Below are 25,060 nucleotides of genomic sequence, written 5' to 3'. Positions count from 1 at the left end.
CTTGCTTTCAAGCTGGGTATGAACAAGGAAGCATGTTGCCCCACTTGCTGCTAGCAGTTGTTTTATGATCATGTGAGATACCAGGCTTAGATGAGGCCAGCTCTATGGATGGCACAGTGGAGAGTTGCCTGGGTGTCAACCAATCAGGAACTTGCCTGGCCTCTGAGTTTCCTGTTATGTGTGATAATAAATTTCCTTTTTATTTAAGCGACCATAATTCAGATTATCACTTCCTTGCAGACCAAAGTCATGGTTACTGATAAAGCATTCCTAAATATTCATTTTTTCTCATTGTAGGACTTTCTGACATTCTACCAAGTATTGTTGGAGAGCCCTTACTCACAATTCTTATAGATTATAAATGCCAAAAGTTTGCCTACATAAGACAAACATATTTACTGAATTTACCTTTGGGCAAATAGAAAAATCTAAGTGGTCAGTAAGCATTTCTTTTTTGGTTTTCTGATTAGGACTTGTCATATTACAATAAAAGTATATACCTGTCCATTCATTGCTTATTAATGCAAAAAGAGATTTATCTTTGGAAAATCTTTATGATTGTGGAGATTGTGTTCTATTTCCTGTTTCTAGAGAAAGCCTTTTCAAGATTAATATCATGTTTTCCAAAATGCATTTTCTTCCAGGTTCCATTTCAAAAGTTTTATGTTATTCCTTTATTTCTTTACCCTGAAAACACTATGATTCTGTAGATTCTGATTCAGATAAAGACGCTTCCTACCATTTTGAGTTAGTCTATGGAATATTGCATGTTTTTCCATAATGTTTTGATTCTGTGAAGGTGTTATTTTCACACTATAATTTTACAGAATGCAAATTATGGTTAGTTATCAGTACTAGGCTCATATTTTATACTTGAAATGTCATGAATGTTTTCAAAATAAAGTTAAGTGAAGCTTGAGCAGGAAAATATAATTTTGCCTTTATAAAGTTTATTACATATTATTTTAGTTATCTACTGCCTCTGTAACAGAAATACCACAAGGAGATGGCTTTAACAAACAGAAATTTATTCTCTCACAGTTTAGGAGGCTAGAAGTCTGAATTTAGGGCGCCAGCTCCAGGGGAAGGCTTTTTGTCTCTGTTCACTCTGGGGGAAGGTCCTTGTCATCAATCTTCCCCTGTTCTAGGAGCTTCTCAGCACAGGGACCCCCGGTCCAAAGGATGCTCACTGCTCCTGGCTCTTCTTTCTTGATAGTAGGAGGTCCTTCTCTTCTCTGCTGGCTTCTCTCTCATATGTCAAAAGACATTGACTTAAGATACTACCTAATCCTGTAGATTGTCCTGACTCATTAACATAAATGCCTCCAATCCTGCCTTAGTAACATCACAGAGGTTAGGATTTACAACACATTGGATAATTACATCAGATCACAGAATAGAGGACAGCCACACAGTACTAGGAATCATGGCCTAACCAAGTTGACACACATTTTGGGGGGATACATTTCAATCCATAATACATACCTAAGTGATAGCAAACAGAGGTATACTAATGCAAATGTGATCTGGAGATGAGAAATCAAGGTATAGATAACCAACTACCTGGTTTGGTTTGAGAGGTATAGAGAAAGTTTTAATCAACCCACACATGCCATGTCGAAAATACCTTACATCACTCACTTTACTGGATTTTATTTAGAGGAAGCTATAAATACAAATATGATTTGGAGAAGGCAGCACATTCAGTTGCCAACCATTAGCAAACTGAGTGCTCAATTTTTAGAGCTAGAAAAAACTTTAAAGGTCATCCAGCCCTCCCTCCACCCCCTTCCCATCAATCTCATTTTATAGGCACCTGGGAAGGTTAAATGGTTTTCCCTATATCTGACTTTCACTTACTTTTTTTTTTAATATTTCCTGGCAGTAAACAAGACTTAGGGAATGGCAACTTTAATAAGTATTCCTTTACATAGGAAGGAGTCCTGGTGGCGCGGTGGTTAAGCATTTGGCTGCTAACCAAAAGGTCGGCAGTTCAAATCCACCAGCCGCTCCTTGGAAACTGTATGGGCCAGTTCTACTCTGTCCTGTAGGGTCAGTATGAGCCGGAATCGACTCAGTGGCAATGGTTTTGTTTTTATTGCTGTTGTTTTGGTTTTATAGGGTCACTGCGAGTCAGAATCAACTGGAGGGCAATGTGTTTGGCTGGGTTATTTACATAGAAAAAGAGGACACATAGATAATCCAGCCAAGCATCTTGTTATCAGCATCCACCTTCAAAAGGCATGCTGTGAAGACATGTTTGTCATCCCTGAAGTCATGCTTAAAGGTTAAGACTATCCCAGCTTATCTTAGTAGTAATTTATCAAATTTTCTGAACTTTCTTTGCCACTGATACTTCGTGTCGGTTCTACTTTTTAGGAGAATTGGTTGTCTAAATTTTTAAGAAATGTAAAGTGCTGGTTCATAATACACATTAGATGTATTTATAGCCGTTCCCAAAGAGTATTAATTCAAGAGTCATTGTCAACATCAAGACATAATCTTTTATGGAATTGCACTGGACTTTGATGTCACCACTGTTGTATTCAGTTTTCTTACCCATGACCAAATAGAAGTCATGTCTATTCCATTTGCAAATGTCTCACATCTCAGATCTTTAAAACAGTATGTACATTCTAAACCTATAAAAGAGTACATACATTGACAAATCTCCCTTTCACCTCAGTTCCCTTCCCTAGAGGAAACTATTTGTAGTTTTTAATAATATCTTTTCCCAGACTATATGCATATTTATGCACAGTGTATATTATAAACGTTTTCTTAGTTATCTAGTGCTGCTATAACAGAAATACCGCAAGTGGATGGCTTTAACAAACAGAACTTTATTCTCTCACAGTCTAGGAGACCAGAGGTCTGAATTCAGGGCGCCAGCTCCAGGTGAAGGCTTTCTCTCTGTGTCAGCTCCAGGGGAAGGTCCTTGTCATCAATCTTCCTCTGGTCAAGGAGCTTCTCAGCGCAGAGACCTCAGATCCAAAGGATACACTCCCCTCCTGCTGCTTCATTCTTGGTGGCATGAGGTCCCCATATTCTCTGCTTGCTTTTTTCTTCTATATCTCAAAATAGGTTGACTCAACATACAACCTAATCCTATAGATTGAGTCCTCCCTCATTAACATAACTACCTCTAATCCTGCTTCATTAACATCATAGAAGTTAGAATGTACAGCTCATAAGATCACATCAGATCACAAAATGGTGGACAACCAAACAATACTGGGAATCATAGGCTAGCCAAGTTGATTCACATTTTAGGGGGACACAATTTAATCCGTACCAAACATTATTTTGTACTTTGCTATTTGTCCTTTTTTTGTATATAAAAAGAACTTTCTCGTTCTTTTTTATTAGTGCATAGTCGTGTATTATTGGGAATATACCGAAGTTTCTGGAGTGGCAGAGAGTTGAGGGAATATGCATCTGTTGGCTTATATGTTCTGTGTGAAATGAGAAGCACAGGCATGTGTTCAGAGAAATGGAAACGTGAACGATTAAAGGTTTGATGGAAATTCACGTGGTTTGAAACTTTGCCAAATGAGGGAATGAGATTACCAGGTTAGTGTGACAGGATTGTTAGGCAGCACTGAGAGCCAGGTTGAGATCAGCACCCTAGATTTTATGGTGGAACCAGTCTGCCCTGAGGTATGGTTTCATTGGCAACACCCAGCGGCCTGGGTACAGGCTTGAAAAAGGCTTATAGTGGATTCACCCAAGATTGGTTTTTTTTTTTTTGTTTTTTTTTCCCAGCAGCTTGTAATGCGTGGACTGTGGGACAAGGGAATTTAGACTATACTGTTAAGAATAAAGTTACAGTACGAACTCGGAGATCAAAATGGGCCAAGGAAGGATGTGAAGACAGGAAGGATATCGCATATGGAGAAAATGGAGAAGTCATGACTGAAAAGTCCTGATAAAATCATGAAGATATAGTTGATGTAATCGAAAAAGTGGGCTAGAAGGATGGGGGTAGTAGAGAGTGAAATGTCTTTATTTAAGAAATAGAGCTGTTTTTCAGGACTGGGTTATAACCACGGGAGTGGAATGATAGATTGAAGAAGGTCATTGGAGAACAAGGAATACAAGGAACTGGGAGGGAATGAAAAGTCATATTTTAAGTAGCATGGTAACAAATGACAGCAAAGCTGTCAAAGGGTGACCAGGACTATGAGGGGACCTCATATTCAGCTCTACAAATGTCTAATATTATTGATTGCCCACTATACTTAAGACATTATTTAAGAGCTGCTGGCGATATGAAGATGAGTAAGACATGATGCTTCCTCTTTGTAGGAATTTGAAAAAGAGAAGACATAGAGGGAATCGGTCTTTAAATATTTAAAAATCTGTCTTGTTTTAAAGGAATTGGTCTTTGTCTTTGTGACCCCAGAGGGCAAAACTAGTATCAAGGAGTGGCACTTAATAACAAGGTAGATTTTGGCCTAATAGGAGTAAGAACTTTTAAAATATGCTTACATATAGTAGCACTGTAACAGTAAAAGTGGAAAGGAAAAACATCACCATAATCTTACTTTACTAACAAGTAAATTGTTTCCATGTTGTCTTTATTTCTACCCTTGTCCTTATACCTAATAATTATTGCACAGTTTTAACCTAGCCTAGCTGTAATGCTAAAATCCCTGGGTGGTGCAAATGGTTAAAGCACTTGGCTGCTACCAAAATGTTGGAGGTTCGAATCCACCCAGTGGCACCTTGGAAGAAAGGACTGGCCATATACTTCTGAAAAATCAGCCATTGAAAACCATACGGAGCACAGTTCTTTCTACTCAGACACACTTGGGGTCGCCATGAGTCAGTGTTGCTTAGTGGCAACTGGTTTAGCTGTAACTCTGTGCAGGAATCTAATGCTCACTTAGCATCACCTTGTCCCATGCTTTACCATTGCCTTTATAAGCTTTTATTTTTCCTTTACTTTTAGTAATTCAAAGATAGTTCATTTCTTGGTCAACTTTTTGTTTATCTTATAATTAATTATTTCCCTTTTTCCCCCATCTATTTAGTTTTCTATATAGTCATCACTTTTTTTTTTTTTCTTTTATCCTCAAAGACTCCAGCTGATCTGGCAAACTCCAACAGGTCTTAAAAACACACAAGCACATAGATAATCCTTTTTTTCCCCCCTCCCTGAAGACCTCACTCCCACAGCCTTCTGTTCTGCTCCAGTCTGACCTGTTTTTCTTTAGGCATGGTGCACAGCTGCCATCCCAGATTTTCTTTTGCCATTCTGCTCTACTGCATCCCCTAATTCCTTGATTTACGATTTTTGTTTCTAGTTTATTCTTCATTCCTCTTTTTATCTTTTTATTTTGGAAAAATTTCAATATATGCAAAAGTAGGCATGACAGTATAATGAATCCACCATGCTCCCATAACCCAGCTTCAGCAATTATCAACTCATGGCCAGCTTTGTTTTTACTATATCCCCCTCTACCCTGTGTTATTTCGAAGCAAATACTAGACGTCATGTTTTATCTATAAAATATTTCAGTATATATTGCTAATGGGTAAGATTTCTTTTTTTTCAAAGCATAATGAACTAAATACCATTATCACATCTGTTGTTGTTAGGTGCCCTCATTCGGTTCTGACTTATAGTGACCCTATGTACAACAGACAGAAACACTGCCTGGTCCTGTGCCATCGTCACAATCGTTGTTGTACTTAAGTCCATTGTTGCAGCCGTTGTGTCAATCCATCTCCTTAAGAGTCTTCGTCTTTTTTGCTGACCCTCTACTTTACTGCATGATGTCCTTCTCCAGGGACTGGTCCCTTTTAATAACATATCCAAAGTACATGAGATGAAGTCTTGCCATCCTTGCTTCTAAGGAGCATTCTGGCTATACTTCTTCCAAGACAGATTTGTTCGTTCTTCTGGCAGTCCATAGTATATTAAATGTTCTTCGCCAACACCATCATTCAAAGGCATTGATTCTTCTTTGGTCTTCCTTATTTATCACACCCAAAAAGAGTAAAATTAACAATAATCCCTTAATACCTTCAAAAAATCTACTCCCTGTTCAAATTCCCAGTTGTTTTGTGAATATCATAATTTTTACAGTTTTGTTTTGTTTGTTTGTTTTTTTCCACAATTACCTCCCAACCCCAGTTTGTTTGAATCAGTACCCAAATAAGGCCCACACTTTGCAAATGATTGATATGTCTTTTAAGTATCTCTGAAACTCTAGATTTCTCCTCTATGTCATTATTTTATTTATTTTTTAATTGTTAAAGAAGCCAAATTGTTTCTATAATCGGGATTTTGCTGCTTGCATTCTCATAGATTGTTTAACGTATTCTTCTGTCCTCTATATTTCTATATCAGGATTTACATCTAGAGACTTGAACAGATTCAGATTCAAATTTTTTGTCAATTATACTTTATAAGCAAGGTTGTGTTTTCCCATTGCCATTGTTGTGTGCTGTGGAGTCCATTCTGACTCATAGCAACACTGTAGGACAGAGTAGAACTGCCTCGTAGGGTTTCCTAGGCTGAAGTCTGGGGAGCAGATCACCAGGTCTTTTCTTCTGCAGAGCGACTGGTGAGTTCATACTGCCAATCTTTTGGTTAGCAGCCGAGTACTTAACCATTATGCCACTAGGGCTCTTTTTCTCCCCTTTAGGAGTCCCATAATATCTATAGCCTTTCTTTTTAAGACATTAGTAGCTGTCGATGCTCAGTACATACCAAAAAAAACCACCAAACTTCTTGCCCTGAAGTCAATTCCAACTCAGCAATCATATAGGACAGAATAGAGCTGCCCCATAGGGTTTCCAAGACTAATCTTTTCAGAAGCAGACTGCCCCATCTTTCTCCTTTGGAGTGACTGGTGGGTTTGAACTGCTGACCTTTTGATTAGCAGCTGAGCACTTAACCATAGTACCACCAGGGCTCCTTATTAAATAATTAGACATCACAAAATGGTGATATTCCAACTTTCCTCTTTAATTTATTAGTTGGCATACCACTACAAAGAAAAACTCCCCTTCATCTTCTATTTGAACGTACAGTGCCTAAGTTTGTTTAGAAAAGTTAGGATAAATGCTTGATTTTTGTCGCTTTTATTTACCAATTTTCAAATAAATAAGTTGTTTGCAGCATCTTCCAGTGATGTCCAATAAGGCTTTTATTTCTGAAATAAATAATAGTTTTTCTTTTTCAAGATTGTTTTAGCTCTTCTGGGTCCTTTGCATTTCTATATGATCTTTAGAATCAGCTCAATTTTTGCGAAGAGGTCAGCTGGGATTTTGATAGGGGTTACATTGAATCAGTAGATCAATTTGGGGCATATTGCCATTTTAATAATGTGATTCATGAATTTAGGTCTGTTTTAGTTTCATTCCTGGAGAATGATGTGGCAGCCTGCTCCCATAAAGATTTACAGCCTTGGAAACTCTACTCTGTCCTACGGGGTCCCTATGAGTCTGAATCGGCTTGATGGCCATGGGTTTAGGTTTTTTGGGGTTTGGTTTCTTTCAACAATGTTATGTTACTTCCAGCCTATAAGTTTTGCACCTCTCTTGTTAAGTTTATTCCTAAGTATTTTATTCTTTTTGATGCTATTTTAAGTGGAATCATTTACTTTATTTTTGGGTTGTTCATTACTAAACCAAAAAAATAAATAAATAAATAAAAAGACCAAACCCATTCCCGTCAAGTCGATTCCAACTCATAGCAACCCTGTAGGACAGAGTAGAACTGCCACATAGGGTTTCCAGGGAACAGCTGGTGGATTTGAACTGCTGACTTTTTGGTAAGCAGCCGAATGATTAACCGTTGTGCCACCATGGCTTCTGTTCATCACTAGTATATAGAAATACAATAAATTTTTGTATATCGATCTTTTAACCTTCAACTTTGCTGAACTCATTTTTAGTTCTAATTTTTTTTTATTTTTATTGTTTTAGGTGAAAGTTTCCAGCACAAATTAGTTTTTCATTCAAAAATGTATACACAAGTTGTTTTGTGACATTGGTTGCAATTCCCACAATGTGTCAGCACTCTCCCTCTTTCCCTTTCCACCGTGGGTTCTCCGTGTCCATTTGTCCAATTTTCCTGTCCCTTCCTGTCTTGTTTTTTTGCTTTTGGTCAGGTGTTGTCCATTTGGTCTCGTATACTTGATTGAACTCAGAAGAATGTTCCTCACCTGTGTTATTGTTTGTTTTATAGGCCTGTCTAATCTTTGGCTGAAAGGTTGACTTTGGGAGTGGCTTCAGTTCTGAGTTAGCAGGGTGTCTGGGGGCCATAGTCTCAGAGGTTCCTCCAATCTCTGTCTGACCAGTAAGTCTGGTCTTTTTTTGTGAATTTGAACTTTGTTCTGCATCTTTCTCCCACTCCGTCTGGAACCCTCTATTGTGATCTCTGTCTCAGCAATTGTCTAATAGTTTTTTGATGGACTCTTTCGGATTTTCCGTACACAGAATCATGTCATCTGCAAATAAAGAGAGTTTTACTTCCTTTTTAATCTGAATGTCTTTTATTTAATTTTCTTTCCTAATTGCCCTGGCTAGAACCTTCAGTTGGAGCCCTGGTGGTGCAGTGGTTAAGAGCTATGGCTGCTAACCAGAAGGTTCGTAGTTCAAATCCACCAGCCGCTCCTTGGCAACCCTATGAGGCAGTTCTACTCTGTCCTACAGGGTCGCTGTGAGTCAGAATCGACTTGACGGCAATGGGTTTTTTTTAGAATCGCCAATTAAATAATGTTCAGTATGTAGACTTTATTTCAATCCCCCAGATTTCCATATGGCACCTCTCTGTACCTTCTACTGTCCTTCGTTTCCCCAGGTTCAGCCCCCTGGTTCAGTTTCTTTCTTTTTTTTTATTGTGCTTTAGGTGAAAGTTTACAGCTCAAGTTAATTTCTCATTCAAAAATTTATACACATTGTTTTGTGACATTAGTTGCAGTCCCCACAATGTGACAGCACACTCCCCCCTTTCCACCCCAGGTTCCCTGTGTCCATTCGACCAGTTCCTGTCCCTTCCTGCCCTCTCATCCTGCTTTTGGATAGGAGCTGTCTATTTGATCTCATACATCTGACTGAACTAAGAGGCATATTCCTCACGTGTGTTATTTTTTGTTTTATAGACCCGTCTAATCTTTATTTGAAGAGTGGGCTTCAGGTATGGTTTCAGTTCTGGGTTAACAGAGCATCCGGGGGCCATAGTTTTGGGGGTTCCTCCAGTCTCTGTCAGATCTTTAAGCCTGGTCTTTTTACATGAATTTGAATTCCGTTCTACATTTTTCTCTTGCTCTATCCTGGACTGTCTGTTGTGTTCCCTGTCAGGGCATTCATTGGTGGTAGCTGGGCACAATCTAGTTCTTTTGGTCTCAGGCTGGTGGAGTCTCTGTTTCATTTGGTCCTTTAGGTCTTTAGGGTAGTATAATGCCTTGTGTCTGGTTTTCTTCATTCTCCTTTGCTCTGAGTGTGATAGGACCAATAAATGTATTTTAGACGGCCGTTCGCAAGCTTTTAAGACCCTAGACGCTACTTCCCTGGTTCAGTTTCTTTACAGAATAAAACCCTGATCTTCTTGGAAAGGATAGTAACATGGTAGCATAGGATGGAGAAAAACCTGGACATTTAGCTATTCTTTATACCAATGGCCGAGTGTTTAGCAACCACGCCATACTTACGCCAACTTCAAGGTACTTGATGCTTTTAATTCCTGAGCCACTCTAGAGTTTTGTGGAGACCCTCCTTCAGGTCCTTAGTATACGGCTTTCTCAGTTTTGCTACCGTCTTAATTTTTTTCTGCTTCTGGAAATATGTTAACATTGTTATTGTTTCCCTTCCATTTTCTTTGTCTTGATGGGTTTATGTGCTTTTATTCCTTTGAACTTGTTTTGATTGAGAATAAATGTTTATGCTCAGTTCACCATTTTTCATTCTTTTTGTTCTTATTATTTAAAAGCTTTTAAATTCCTTTAGTTTCATGCTGAAAGAGTTTTCACAGAAAGAAGTGCTAAATAAAATTAATTTGCCAAATTTTGCCATGTAAACTTCTGGTCTTCCAAAGACACTGTTAAAAGAATGAAAGGACAAACCACAATCTAGGAGAAAATATTTGTAAAGCACATGTCTCATAAAAGATTTATTTCCAGAATATATAAAACTCTCAAAATTCAGTAATAAGAAAAAAATAAAAACAATTTAAAAAATGATTAAATGATTTCAGCAGAGGCTTTATGGGGGGCAAATAAGCACATGAAAAGATGCTCAACATTATGAGTCATTGGAGAAATACTAGTAAAAACCACAATGAGAAACTACTACACATGCTTTAAAATGGGTAAAAATATGTATTTTTTTTAAATGGATAATACCAAATGCTGGCAAGGATGCTGAACAATTGTACCTCTCATGTGTTGCTGGTGGGAATGCAGAATTGTACTGCCACTTTGGAAAACAGAATGGCAGTGTCTTATAAAGTTAAAGATACACTTACCATACAACCCAGCAATTCTGCTGCAAAGTACTTAATTGATATAAATGAAAGCATATGTTCACTCTAAACCTGAATGCAAATGTTTATAGCTGCTTTATTCATAATCACTTAATACTGTAAACAACCCAAATGTCCTTCAACTGATAAATGCGTAAACTGATATATCCATATAATGGATTATTACTCAGCAATTAAAAAGTGAACTACAAATATACCCAACAATATGGATGAATTTCAAATGCATTATGCTAAATGAAAAAAAATCAGACTAAAAGGCTGCATAGCTGTATGATTCTGTTTTTACAAAGTTCTGGAAAAATGTGAAACTCTAGGGACAGAAAACAGATCCATGGTTGCCAGGAGCTGGGGATGAGAGGAAGGGATTGCTACAAAGGGGAACAAGGGAACCTGACTTAAAAAAATAAATCACAGGGTAATTCCCAAAGTCAGAAGTTGATTGTGTGTGTGTGTGTGTGTGTGTGTGTGTGTGTATGTACGTGTTTTCATGAATAAGCATGCATGTTCTTGGCCATAACTTCCTGTGTATCATCATATGCTAATATTAAGGGCTATTGGAAAATGTTTGTTTTTGATTATATGCCATTAGAAATGGGATTAAAAAAAAGTTTATTTGTATATATTCTTTTGCTTAGAAAACAAGAATTAAACTTTTAGCTACTTTGTCCATCTGAATAAGAAAATGGCTATTTAAATTCCAAAAGAAGTTTTCAAGCTTCATGTTTCCTAACTTCTTTAGAGACATTTACTAATTTTTTTGTTGTTAATTTTAAGTTGTTAAAAATTAAGTGTCCTTTATGTTTTCACTCCACCCTAAACCATATTGCATCTGCTTTGCCTTTAAGAAATACTTCTTTTTTCCTATTCATTTATACCTCTATTTCATCTCCGCACTTTACTCTCTGCTCCCTACCATTGCACTTACAAACTTGTCTATCAAATGAGCCTGAATATATAATTGTAAATAGAAAAATGGGTGATAGAATCAGGTATTGGCAAATATTTTTCCATTTCTTTTTAGTGTGTGAACTTTTAATGTACATTTGGGGATATACATCATTAAAGGAAGTTACAATGTTTAGTGAACAAGGTTCAGCAATTCAATTTTATAACAATTATAAATCTGTTAAATTTTTATGAACAGTGTTAGAATTTGGATTTTTTTCTGTTTTATTGTTGTGTGTATGTGTATTTATTTGTGTGTGTGTATGTGTGTATGAAACAACATTTGCCAACATTTTTCACATGTACAATTTGGTGATGCCAGTTACATTAATATGCTTTGCAACCATCACCAGTATTCATTGCCAGATCTTCCATCACCATAAACAGAAACTCAGTGCTTCCTAAGCAATGACTCTCCTTTTCCCTCTCCCTCCTTCCCCTGGAAACCACTAATAATCTTTGATTCCTATGTGGATTTGCCTATTCTAGTTATTTCATGTGAGTGAGGTAATATACAATATTTGTCCTTTTGTAATTGACTTACTTCACTCAACATAATGTTCTCAAGGTTCATCCATATCGTAGCATATATCAGGACTTCATTCCTCTTTATTACTAATGTTTCCTTATATGGATATACCACATTTTGTTTATCCATTCATCTGTTGATGGACATTTAGGTAGTTTCCACCTTTTGGCTATTATGAATAATGCTGCAATGAACATTGGTGTACAGGTGTCTGTTTGAGCTTTCAATTCTTTTGGACATATACCTAGGAATGGAATTACTGAATCATATGGTAATTCTATGTTTAACTTTTTGAGGAACTGCCCAACTGTTTTCCACAGATGCTGTACCATTTTACACTCCCACCAGCAATGTATGAGGATTCCAATTTATCCACATCCTTGCCAACGCTTGTTGTTTTTTGTCTTTCTAATATTAGCCATACTGGTGGTGGTGAAGTGGCATCTCATTGTGGTTTTGATTTATTAATATAGCTAATGATATTGAGCATCTTTTCATGTGCTTATTGGCCATTTGCGTATCTTCTTTGGTGAAATGTCTATTCAGCTTCTATGACCATTTTTTAATTGAATTGTTTGTCTTTTTGTTGTTAAGTGGTAGGTATATATTTTGATATTAAACCCTTAATCCGATATATGGTTCCCAAATTTTTTTTCCCAGTTCATAGGATTGTCTCTTCAGTTTGTTGTTTGGATTTTTTTTTAAAAAAAAACAAGTAAATTTCTTATTTATAGCAACTAAATGGTATCTGTAGCATTTTATCATACAGTAAATTCCATCTATTCACTATACTTTTCTAATTGCGTCTATAGGCAAGTGTATGTTTTTAATGTTATCTGAATTTTGTGCTGTTCCTGTAAAGTTGCTATCAAAATATATTAAACTAAAAAAAAAAAAAAAATGGTTAGCAAATTCCAAGTTCCTCAAATTGACACCAGTTTGTGCTAAAACATCATCAGAATTCCATTGAAATGGATAGTTATTTAACATTAGTAATCATAATACAACCCAACAGAAATTTTCCTTTATTACTTACACTTAATCCTTACTTATTGACATGGTTAGGTTCCAAAGACCAAGTCATTATGGAAAAATCAGCATTATGCAAAAAATGGAGGATGACCACATCAGATCACAAAATGGAAGATAACTACATCATTACATAACTGTCAAATTACATCATTATATATATGCCAAACCATTGAGAATCATAGCCCAGCCAAGTTAACATGTAACCTTAACCATCACAGCCAGGATTACTCTCCCCTTGCACCTTGGTATTCATTACTGCCAGATGTAGGTCATTAATGTACAAAATAGTCGGATAGTAGATTTTTTACTATTGTTGTAAATGCAAAATGTTGAATAATGAGATAGTCAATAAGTGAGGAGTAAGTATATTGTATAACAGCCATTTTCAATAGTGGTTAGTATGGCCCCTTGAAGGTCATTGAGAATTTCGTAGAGTTGTTTTTTGGTTGTCACAGTGACGTTGTTGTATGCCGTCAAGTCGATTCTGACTCCTAGTGACCCTGTAGGACAGAGTATATATCTACCCCATAGGGCTTCCTAGGCTGAAACTTTGTGGCAGCAGATCACTTTTCTCCTGTGGAGCCGCTGATGGGTTTGAACCAATTTTTCAGTTAGCAGCCGAGTGCTTAACCATTGCATCACCAGGGCTCTTAATTTCAGTGGATCTACTAGATTTCAACTCTTAACACCTTCCCATAGTACTTGGTACTTCTAGCTCCTGATCATCTCAGGGGATCTAAAGTATGAATTCCCTTTTGCAAGCATTTTAAGTTGTAGCTTCCTCTCTTTGGTCAAGTCAGTTACCACCTGTCTGCATTTTGTCCTATAAATATTGAAATCACTTATCCTCTAACATCATCTCTTCTATTCTCTCTTTCCTAGTCAGATTGTGTCTTCTTTTATTTATTTTTGCTGTCAATCCAGTTGTTTCAAAGGAAGAAGAGATATACTTTGTGATCAATCTGCCATGCTTGATAACTCAATTAGGGGTAACACTACCACCTACAGGGTGCTGGAAATGGTTGATGTATTTTTGGTTGTTATAACCACTGGCTAGTGTACATGCAGTTAGGGCCTTTGGGTTAGGTCAGCCAAACCTACTGCCATGTATGATCCCACCCAAAATGTCAATGGCACCTCCATTTAGAAACACTAAACTAATGCAATTCAGCAATCTCAGTTCATCCCAGCCTTATATGAACTCAATGTAATCATATATTTAGACACTAACATTCTTTATAATTGAGAGTGGTGTGTAATCTTATTCATTACTATCTCTCAGGCTGAACTTTTTGAAACTTATCTGCATTCAGAAATAACAGTAAAGACAGTGTCATAGCTCTTTATCATTAAAGAAATTCCCTGACTTAAATGGGGTTCTGGTCTGATGACTCCCTTGTAAGTTGGTTCTGACATAAGTCAAATACTTTGTTTTGTCTTCATTATTATTGCCTTTTATTATCAGTATCTTTATAAATCCAATTTTTATTTGTCTTTGGGGGTTAGCAACAATACATATAAACATCTGCAAGTGAACATCTGAGAATGATGAATAACATCAGCAAATTACACACTGCAACATTGTGTGTTGTACATATTACTAATGATAAAACGTACAAAAAAACAGATGGTTGTGAGGTTCATCGTAACTCGAACATGTCGTAAGTTGGGGACTACCTACCTGTACATACCAGATAAATTGTTTTCTTACTCCATCATTCTGCTCTGCTACATGTTTTTCTTTGTATTTACAGATATTTTGGTAAAAGACCTCAGTGGGATTGTAGAGGGGCATCAAATCTTAATGAACTTCATCAGCTATTAAGTGACATAATGATTAGAAGATTAAAGACTGAAGTTTTAACCCAGCTGCCGCCTAAAATCAGGCAGCGTATTCCATTTGATCTTCCAGCAGCAGCAGCTAAGGTGAGAACCCTTGTTTGAGTAAAAGTCATTTACAGGCAGTCCCCAGATTACGAAAGTCTGGTTTATGGACAGCTCAACTTGTACTTGCCCTTTAATATTATGTAAATTTGCCCTCTCTTTGAGATGATTGAACCACCCCTTGCTTGCAACAAATTCTTCATCACAATCACCTTCACTTGGTGCAAGTGCAGCTTTTAAATCACTGAAAAGGCTTTGAGCCTTTTTTGCACTGAAGTAAGGCTAAATAAGAACCGTATGTATCTGTTGCGACTTACCTACAAATTCGACTTAAAGACACAATTAGGAACAGATCTTGTTTGTAACACAGGGTCTGCCTATATAATATTAAAGATTGTACATATTCCATATTTCACAGAAGGAAAGCCCTGCTATCTTAAAATCAGCTTAGTTAATAGAGCATGTGAATTGACTTTCTATCAGTCATTTCAAGAAGGCAGCAGGAATTTAATTTTAGTCATCAAAGGTGTGAAAAGATACAGTATCCTAGTGATTAAAAAATATTTCTGCTGAATATAGGAAGAATACTGAAATTGCAGCAAAGGAGCTTTACATTTAGTATTAAAAATTTGAAGTCTCTATAGATTGTGGAAGGCAAAAATTAACGAGGGAAGTTTTGTTTCTTGCTCTAGAATTTTTTTTAAGTGTGAATAGCTGTCTCCTAGAATAATTTGGACATAGCCCTCTTCTAGAAATCTTAAAACTCTCTGATCATGTTATAAGATGTGAAATTCATCATATCAGAAAGTCAAAAGTGTGTTTTTCCTAATTTAATAAATTTACATTTATTTGGGGGGAGTGCAATGCTTACATGTTCTCTGAAATTTCTTCAAAATCTGGACATGGCTTGTCAAAAAAGAGTGTTGCATTGTTATATCTTGAAAGCTTAGAGTAAGCATTTTGAAAACATTGAGCAATATGTTGTTTCTAAAATAAGAATGATCTAATTTTCTTTACTACTTTATCATTAGAAAGAAAAATAAAACTAAGAGTCAATATACGATTGTTACATTTTTTAACAATATTCCCCAAATCTTTATCCATATTTAAAGATCTTGTCTTTTTATAAAAATACATTGCTATCATATACATTTTCACCACTCTTCTTTCTTATGTACTTAAATTTTTATTTCTACTTTTCAAAGTGTTTCTCTTTAAGAGGAAGCTCTAATTGTTTGATTTATGTTAACGAAGGGGGCTTTGTTTTCACTCACAGCTTGTCATTGGTTTCTATAATTAGCATAAACATGTAACTGGCCTACCTTTGCATTGATGATTTAAATGAACATGTTGTTGGCATCTCTGGGAATTTTCTTTTCATATCTTTCTATACAGAAAAGAAAAAAAAAAGTAGGCCATAATTCACTATTGTATTAATTGTTCTGTTTTTTGTGCTGTATTTCTAAACCTTGTTATTTTTTGCCACATAGGAATTGAATACCAGTTTTGAAGAGTGGGAGAGACTAATGAGAGCTCTAAATTCAGGTGCCACTGAGACTGGTAGCCCCTTTTTTCAAGTCATGGGGTTGATGACTCGCATGTTTAAACAAACTGCTGTCGCCAAGGTACTCATTGCTGGGCCATCATGTGTTTTTTTCTTGATATTAATGCATTTTAATGTTTTTACTTAAGCAGCTTATTTGTGTAATGCAGTATATCTTTGCTATGTAATTTTTTAACTCTTAATTATGGAAAAAGCCAGATGTATTCAAAGTATACAATAATATAACAAACACTTTATACCTGTCTGTATATCGATCCCTTCCAGTATATGTTGTTGTTGTCGTTAGGTGCCGTCGAGTCAGTTCTAACTCATAGTGACCTGATAGGACAGAGTAGAACTGCTCCATATGATTTCCAGGGAGCGACTGGTGAATTTGAACTGCCGACCTTTTTGTTAGCAGCTGAGCTCTTAACCACTGTGCCACCAGGGCTCCAATATATGGGTACACCTTAATGAGGGAGGATAATATGCTTTATATTTATCAATTTAAAAGAAATACACATGTCCATCTTTGTTATCAGCTTTTTCCATGGATTTACTACATTATTACTACAAATAATATTTTTTATTTAAGTCAAGCATTTTCAGACAATATTATACAGTCACGCGCTACATAATGTTCATTCAGGCAATGTCCGACCACATATACGTCCATGGTCACATAAGGTTATAGTAGAGTTCAGAAATCCCCGGAGAATAGGACGTAGCAGACATAACTGGACGTAGCAAATGTGACCACTTCCTGCACGAAACACGTGTACCTCGTGTCTCCTGTATACAAATCAATTGTGCTGCCAGGTGTGTAGTGGTACAGTACATATATAACCTATAATACATATGTCTTGATAGTCATAACAAATGCCTGTGTTATTGGCTTATGTGTATACTGTACTGTGCTTTCTATCATTATTTTAATGTGAACTTTTTCTACTTACAAATAGTAAGTTTACCATATAACAGTGTATGCTTAGACTCGTAGGCAGCAGCATTCAATATTGTGTATCACATGTGTCTTGAGTGTTGTGGCATTATTTCTCTGTTTATTTTTGGTTTTGAAAATGTTACTGTGAAGTACATCATGGCTCCCAAACGCAGCAAAACCAGTTCTAGTGATTGCAGCAGCAAGAGGCAAAGGAGAAGTATTGGTTTGGAAGTGAAACAAAATGTTACTAAACAGCGCAAAGGTGGGAAATCAGTGAATTTTATTGCTAGCGATTTAGACATGTTCACATAAAGTCCAGTTCATATAACGTCTTATTTCATAGAACATATCACAATGCATGACTGTATTTCTAGTTTCCTATGGAAGTAGATGTGCTCACATTCTTTTTATTTATCTGAAAGTGTAAATTGGAGGGTATTAGAGTTATTAAATCTCAGTGTGACTATCAAGTAGATGTATCATATATTGATTGTTGTTGTTTTTACCAGCATGGTAGAACTTGTAAATACTAATGAGCTTCATTCTTTTCCAATTCTGAGTTTTTTTGTAATAATATAATTTTTACATGAAGTTTATTGAGGTATAATTTATATACAGTGAAATGTACCCTTTTGTTAAATGTATAGTTTGATGAGGTTTGACAAATGCATCTAATCCAATAACTATCACTACAATCAAGATAAAGAAAATTTCCATTGCTTCAAAAAGTTCCTTCATGCCATGCCCCTTTGCAGTCATTTTTCTCCCTGACATCCCTAGCCCTTGGCAATCACAGATCTGCTTTCTGTTGCTATAGTTTTACATTTTGAGGAAAGTTTCAAAAATGTAATCAAATAATATGATGCCTTATGTCTGGCTTCTTTCCCTATCATAAAGCTTTTGAGATTGATCCAGGTTGTTGCTGAAGAATATTCCAGTGGATGGATGTGTAACAATTTTTTATCCTTCACCAGTTAATGAACATTTGAGTATTCTCAGTTTAGACTATTATTAATAAAACTGCTATAATCAGTTATGTCTTTGTATGAGAATATGTTTTCACTTCCCTTGGATAAATACCTAGGAATGGGACTACTGAGTCATGAAAAGTGTAAGCTTAACTTTATTTAAAAAAACTGCCAAATGATTTTTCAAAGTGGCTGTACATTTTGTATTCCTACTAGCAATGTATGAGAGTTTGGTTGTTCATATCTTTGCCAGCACTTGTTAATGTCAGAGTTTTTTTATTATAATCATTCTAGTATGTATATACTGGTATCTCATTATGGTTTTAACTTGCAATTCCCTAATGACTAGTAACATTGAACATATTTTCACGTGCTTCTTATTTTCTTTTGTGAAGTATCTGTTCATATTGAGCCTATTTTTATATTGTGTTGTAAGAGCTCTTTACATATTTTGGAAACGAGTCCTCTAACATATGTCTTTTGTAAATATTTCCTTCAGGTCTGGGTATTCCATTCCATTTTTATTTTTTTCAACACTGTCTTTCAAAGAATGGAAGGTTTTAATTTTGAAATCGTCCAGTTTATCTTTTTTTTTTTCTCTCTCTTTCTTATGATTTGTGTTGTTTTAGTCCTAAGAAATATTTGCCTAATCCAAGGTCACAAAGATTTTCTCCTATGTTTTCTTCAAAAAGTGTTATATGTAGGTATACGAGCTATTTTTTTTTTTTTCAATGGTGCAAACCAGACAACATTTCATTCTGTTATACATAAGGTCGCTATGAGTTGGAGCCAACTCTATAGCAACTAACAAAACAACATGAGCTATTTTGGGGTCATCATGAGTCAGAATTGACTTGATGGTTTGGTTTTGGTTTGTTTTTTATGAACTAATTTTTTTGTATGGTATGAATTAAGGGTAAAGGTTCAGTTATTTTAGTTTGGTTTTATTTTGAGTTTCTTTTTATCTTGAATTGTTCCAGCACCCTTTGTTGAAAAACTATTTTTTCCTCATTGAATTACCTTGGTATATTCATCAAAAATTAATTGGTCATATATGTGTGGGTCTGTCTCTGAACTCCCTACTCTTTTTTTATGATCTGTAAGTCTAACCTTATATAATACCACAGCGGCTTGATTACTTAGCCTTCTAAGTCTTGAAATCACATAGTGTTCACCTCCTAATTTATTCTTTTTAAAAATTAATTTTTCTATTGTAGGTTCTTTGCTTTCCTTTGTAAATTTTAGAATCATTTTGTCAAGTATGTGAAATTTTTATTGGAATCATGTTGAATTTATAGATGAATTTAGAAAAATGGACTTCTTAATAATATTACCTTTTCATCTATGAAAAGAGTTCTCTCTCTCCATTATTAATTCTTTAATTTCTGTCTGCAATGTTTTCTAGTTTTCTTGCCTACATTTTGTTATATTTATTCCTGACTAGTCCATGTCATTTTATGCCTGTGTAAGTAGTATATTTTAAGTATCAATTTCCAATTTTTCATTTCTAGAATATGAAATTAGTACTCATTTTTTTTATTTTTAGGGGACATCACTGCAGACCCCATAGACAATAAGAGGATATTAAGGGAACATTATAAACAACTTTACATCCAAAAAAGCCAGCAAAACTTAGGTAAAATGGACAAATTCCACAGATATCACAGCTGACTTAAGAAGAAATTAAAAAACTAAATAGGCTTATATCAACTAAATAAATGTAATGCATAATTTAAAATCATTCTTCAATGAAAACTCCAGGCTCAGATGGTTTCACTGGTAAATTCCATCAAACGTTTAATATAGAAATAATATCAATATTTACACAAACTTCTTTCAGAAAACAGAGGAGTAAGAAATACCTACCAGCCAGATTATTAAGCCAGTATTATCCACATACCAATCCCAGACAAAGATATCATGAGAAAACTACAGATCAGCATCCCTCATGAATGAGAAAAAATTAAACAAAACATTAGCAAATTTAAACCACAAATTTTTTTTTTTAAGTATTTATACTAGGGATACAAGGTTGGTTTAACAATGGATTAATCAATCACTAGGAGTCCTGGTGGTGCAGTGGTTAACAGCTATGGCTGCTAACCAAAAGATCGGCAGTTCCAATCCACCAGGCGCCCCTTGGAAACCCTATGGGACATTTCTACTGTATCCGGTAAGGTCACTATGAGCCAGAATTGACTCAATGGCAATGGGTTTGGGTTTATAGTACATCATGTTAACAAGATAAAAAAGGAAAACCACCTGATTATCCCAATAAAAGCATTTGACAAAATTCAGCATTCACTCATGATTAAAAAAAACTCTCAGTAAACTAGGACTGGAAAGGAACTTCCTCATCCAATAAAAGGCATCTGTATTAAAACTTATGACTGACATCATACTTAATGATGAAAGATTGAATAATATTCCTATAAGATTGGGACTAAAACAAGTATGTCTACTGTCACCACTTTTATTCAACGTTATTCTGGATGTTTAAGTTGTGTAACAATCCTGGATTATTAAATAAAGGCATACAGATTGAAAAGGAAGAAGTAAATTGTCTGTACTCACGGACAACATGCTTGTCTACATAGAAAACCCAAGAAAACTTCAAGAAAGCTACGAGAACCAATATATGAATTTATCAAGGTCACAGGATTCATGTTCAGTATACAAAAATCATTTGTATTCTTTATATTAGCAGTGAAAAATTGGAAATTGAAGGTTAAAAAATACAATTTACAATAGCGTCAAAAAACATGAACTACTTTGGGATAAATTCACCAAAATATATGTGCTGAAACACATGAAACATTGTTCAGAGAAAGTAAGGCAAGCTTAAATAAATGATAAGATAGACCACATTCATGGGTCATGAAATTCAGTATATGTCAGTACTCTGAAAATTATATATTCAATGTAATGCTAATAATTCTCTATAGTTTTTTTTTTTTTTTTTACAAATTGATAAGCTATATGTAAAATTTGTGTGAAAATGAAAAGGACTTACTGTAGCCAAAACAATTTTGAACAAAGTTGGAAGACTCATACTACATGATATAAATACTTACTATAAAGTAACAGTATTTACTGTTAAATAAAGTTACAGTAATCAAGACTTTGTGGTATAGGCATGAGGATAGACATTTACATTAAAGAACCAGAAAAGAGAGTCCAGAAATAGACCCTCACATACATTATCAATTTATCTTTGGAGAGGGGATATCTTAGTCATGTAGTGCTGCTATAACAGAAATACCGCAAGTGGATGGCTTTAGTGAAGAGAAGTTTATTCTCTCACAGTCCAGTAGGCTACAAGTCCAAATTCAGCGTCAGATCCAGGAGAAGGCTTTTTTCTCCATCGGCTCTGGAGGAAGGTCCTTGTGATGCGTCAGTCTTCGTTTGGTCTAGGAGCATTTCAGCGCCAGAACCTCAGGTCCAAAGGATGCACTCTGCTCCCGGCACTGCTTTCTTGGTGGTATGAGGTTCCCAAATGTCTCTGCTCTCTTCTCTCTTTTATATCTCAAAAGAGTTTGGCTTAAGACACTATCCAATCTTGTATGCCTCATCAGTATAACAGTCGCTAATCTATCTTATTAGATCATAGTAATTGAATTTACAACACATAAGGAAATCACATCAGATTACACAATCATACAATACAGGGGATCATGACCCAGCCAAGCTGACAGATATTTTTGGGGGACACAATTCAATCCATGATAAGGGATAAGATAACTCAATGGGAAAATGATAGTCTTTTCAACAAATGATACTAGGACAATTGAATATCCATAAGAAAAAAAAATGAACCTTAACCATCATTTCACACCATACAGAAAAATTAACTTGAAGTGGATCATAGACTAAAATATAAAAGCTAAAATTATAAAACTTCTGGTAGAATACATACATGAAAATGTTCACAACCTTTTGGTAGGGAAGCCCTGGATGGCACAAATGGTTTATGTAGCCTTGAAGACCCTATGCAGCAGTTCTAATGTGTAATACATAAGGTCGCCATGGGTCAAAATTGACTGAACAGCAACTGGTTTGGTTTTTGGTTTTGATTGGGTAGGGAGGTTTTTTTTAGATAGGATACAAAAAAACACAAACTTTAAAGGAAAGAAAAAAATGGGACACAAAACTTTAAAACTTAAAAATGTCGGGCACATATTGGAAGAAAATACTCAAAGTATATTCCCTGCTCCATTTTCCCATATTATAATTTTTGGTTTGATAATTTTGGTTTGATCAGTCTTCATTGTTTACAGTATAATGATTATGTTAAACATTTCAGAGTTGAGCTGTAATTATATTTCCGTTCTTTGACAACTGTTGTTTTTCCTAGAGTTAATAACTATCTTTTTTGTTTGTTTGTTTGCCTGCTTGCTTAGCTTTCTTTGTATTTAATACTGAGTTCAGAATGCTTGCTTAGGGGAAAAGAATTTATATGAGAATCTTTTAGGTAATTTTCTCTCTGTAGTGCAAAACCATAGTTAGAAGCCAGAGGTGTTGATAGTCAATGGGAAGTTGGCTTCTAATTCCTAGGGTCCTTGAAGGAAAAGAAAGGATATGAAGTCAGTTATCCCGAAGATTAATGTCAGCAGAAGGCCAGTTCCTTCCACCCCAGGTCTCTAGACTCTAGTCATTTTTCATTCCTTCCCTGCTAGAACCTCTGCCCTCAACCACTGCGTAAATTGGAACTGTGTTTTTTGTTTTTTGTTTTTTTCCCCTGAGCTGCAGCCAGAAATAGAGTAGAACTGCCCCATAGAGTTTCCAAGGACTGGCTGGTGAATTTGAACTGCTGACCTTTTGGTTAGCAGCCGAGCTCTTTACCACTGTGCCACCAGGGCTCCAGTTAGTTCATAGCACTACTGAATTAGAATTCTTAATTCATTTTCCTGAAAAATATTATTGGTATCCAGTAGTTAGAGTCTATAGTAACTGTAAATAATACAATTTACCTATATTATAGATTAAATAGACTTTGGGGGAGGTAATTAATAACTATATTTAACATTGTTTTTATGGGAAAAAATGTGTTTCAGAGTTCTCCAAAACCAGTTTTTAAATGAACCTTTGAAATACTACAGATTATAAATTGTTTACTATTTTGAATATATGCTAGTATTGAACAACCATTGCTTTGCCACCATGATCAACTGACTTTCTTTGGTGTCCTTTCTTTGGCTAAGTGTTTTCTTGACTAATTCAGCAGAAGTTTATTTAGTACCTAGAGCCCTGGTGGCACAGCGGTTAAGAGATCGGCTGCCTACCAAAAGGTCAGCAGTTCGAATCCACCAGCCAGTCCCTGGAAACCTTATGGGGCAGTTCTACTCTTGTCTTATAGGGTCACTATGAGTTAGAATCGACTAGATGGCAATGGGTTTGGGTTTTTTTGATGTGGCAAGAGGAGCCCTATTCGCACAGTGGTTAAGAGCTCAGCTGCTCGCCAAAAGGTCAGCAGTTCAGATCTACCAGCTGCTCCTTGGAAACCTCACAGGGCAGTTCTACTCTGTTCTGTAAGGTCGCTATGAGTCAGAATCCACTTGACAGCAACAGGTATATGGTTATGTGGCAAGAATCATGTTTTGTAAGACAAGGATGTCATTTATCACCACTCCTATTTAACATTGTGCTGGAAGTCCTAGCTAGAGGAATAAGGCAAGAAAAGAAATAAAGGGCATCCAAGTTGGCAATGAAGAAATGAAACTGTCCCTGTTTGCGGATGATATGATACTATGCATAGAAAACCCAAGAGACTCCATGAGAAAACTACTGGAGCTAATAGAAAGATTCAGCAGAGTAGCAGGATACAAGATAAACATACAAAAATCAGTTGGATTCTTATACACCGATAAAGAGAACAATGAAAAGGAAATCAGGAAAACAATACCATTTAAAATAGCCCCCCAAAATAAAATACTGAGGAATAAATCTAACCAGGGATGTAGAAGACCTATACAAATAAAACTACAAAACACTACTGCAAAAAACCAAAAGAGATCTTCATAAATGGAAAAACATACCATACTCAGGGATAGGTAGACTCAATATTGTGAATGTCAATTCTACTGAAAGCAATCTACAAATACAATGCAATTCTGATCCAAATACCAACAGCATTCTTTAGAGAGATGGAAAAACTAATCATTAACTTTATATGGAAAGGGAAGAAGCCCCGGATAAGTAAAGCACTGTTGAAGGAGAAGAATAAAGTAGGAGGACTCGCACTATCTGACCTCAGAACCTACTATACAGCTACAGTAGTCAAAATAGCCTGGTACTGGTACAACGACAGATACATTGACCAATGGAACAGAATTGAGAACCTAGATGTAAATCCATCCACCTGTGGTCACCTGATCTTCGACAAGGGCCCAAAGGCCATCATATGGGGGAACAGACAGTCGTTTTAACAAATGGTGCTGGCAAAAGTAGTTGTCTGTCTGCAAAAAAATGAAACAGGAACCATGCATCAGACCATATACAAAAACTAATTCAAAATGGATCAAAGACCTAAATATAAAGCCAAAAAGTATAAAGTTCATAGAAGAAAAAATAGGATCAACGCTAGAGGCCCTGATACACGGCATTAACAGGATACAAACCATAACCAACAACACACAAACTCCAGAAGATAAGCTAGATAACTGGGATCTTCTAAAAATTAAACACTTATGCTCATCAAAAGACTTCACCAGAAGTGTAA

The 25,060-nt window shown here is 35.8% G+C and overlaps 1 protein-coding gene across 4 annotated transcripts in view; it reads left to right on the top strand.

The window, feature by feature from the left end:
• The window catches only part of ZRANB3 (zinc finger RANBP2-type containing 3), a 284,417-nt gene that overhangs the window by 150,692 nt on the left and 108,665 nt on the right, over window positions 1-25,060 (top strand). For 3 of the 4 annotated variants that reach the window (XM_023730197.1, XM_023730198.1, XM_023730199.1), the window contains 2 exons: window positions 14,759-14,930; window positions 16,379-16,513. In XM_023730197.1, coding sequence (XP_023585965.1) covers window positions 14,759-14,930; window positions 16,379-16,513 — 307 coding nt within the window. Of the gene's footprint in view, window positions 1-14,758; window positions 14,931-16,378; window positions 16,514-16,846; window positions 17,637-25,060 lie in introns of those variants that run through there. The other variant, XM_023730200.1, reaches the window with a different exon arrangement.

The sequence above is a fragment of the Trichechus manatus genome, unplaced genomic scaffold (genome assembly GCF_000243295.1).
Source record: "Trichechus manatus latirostris isolate Lorelei unplaced genomic scaffold, TriManLat1.0 scaffold00033, whole genome shotgun sequence".
NCBI lineage: Eukaryota > Metazoa > Chordata > Mammalia > Sirenia > Trichechidae > Trichechus > Trichechus manatus.
Note: the sequence above shows the minus strand (reverse complement) of the source record. Positions and strands in the feature narration are given on the sequence as shown.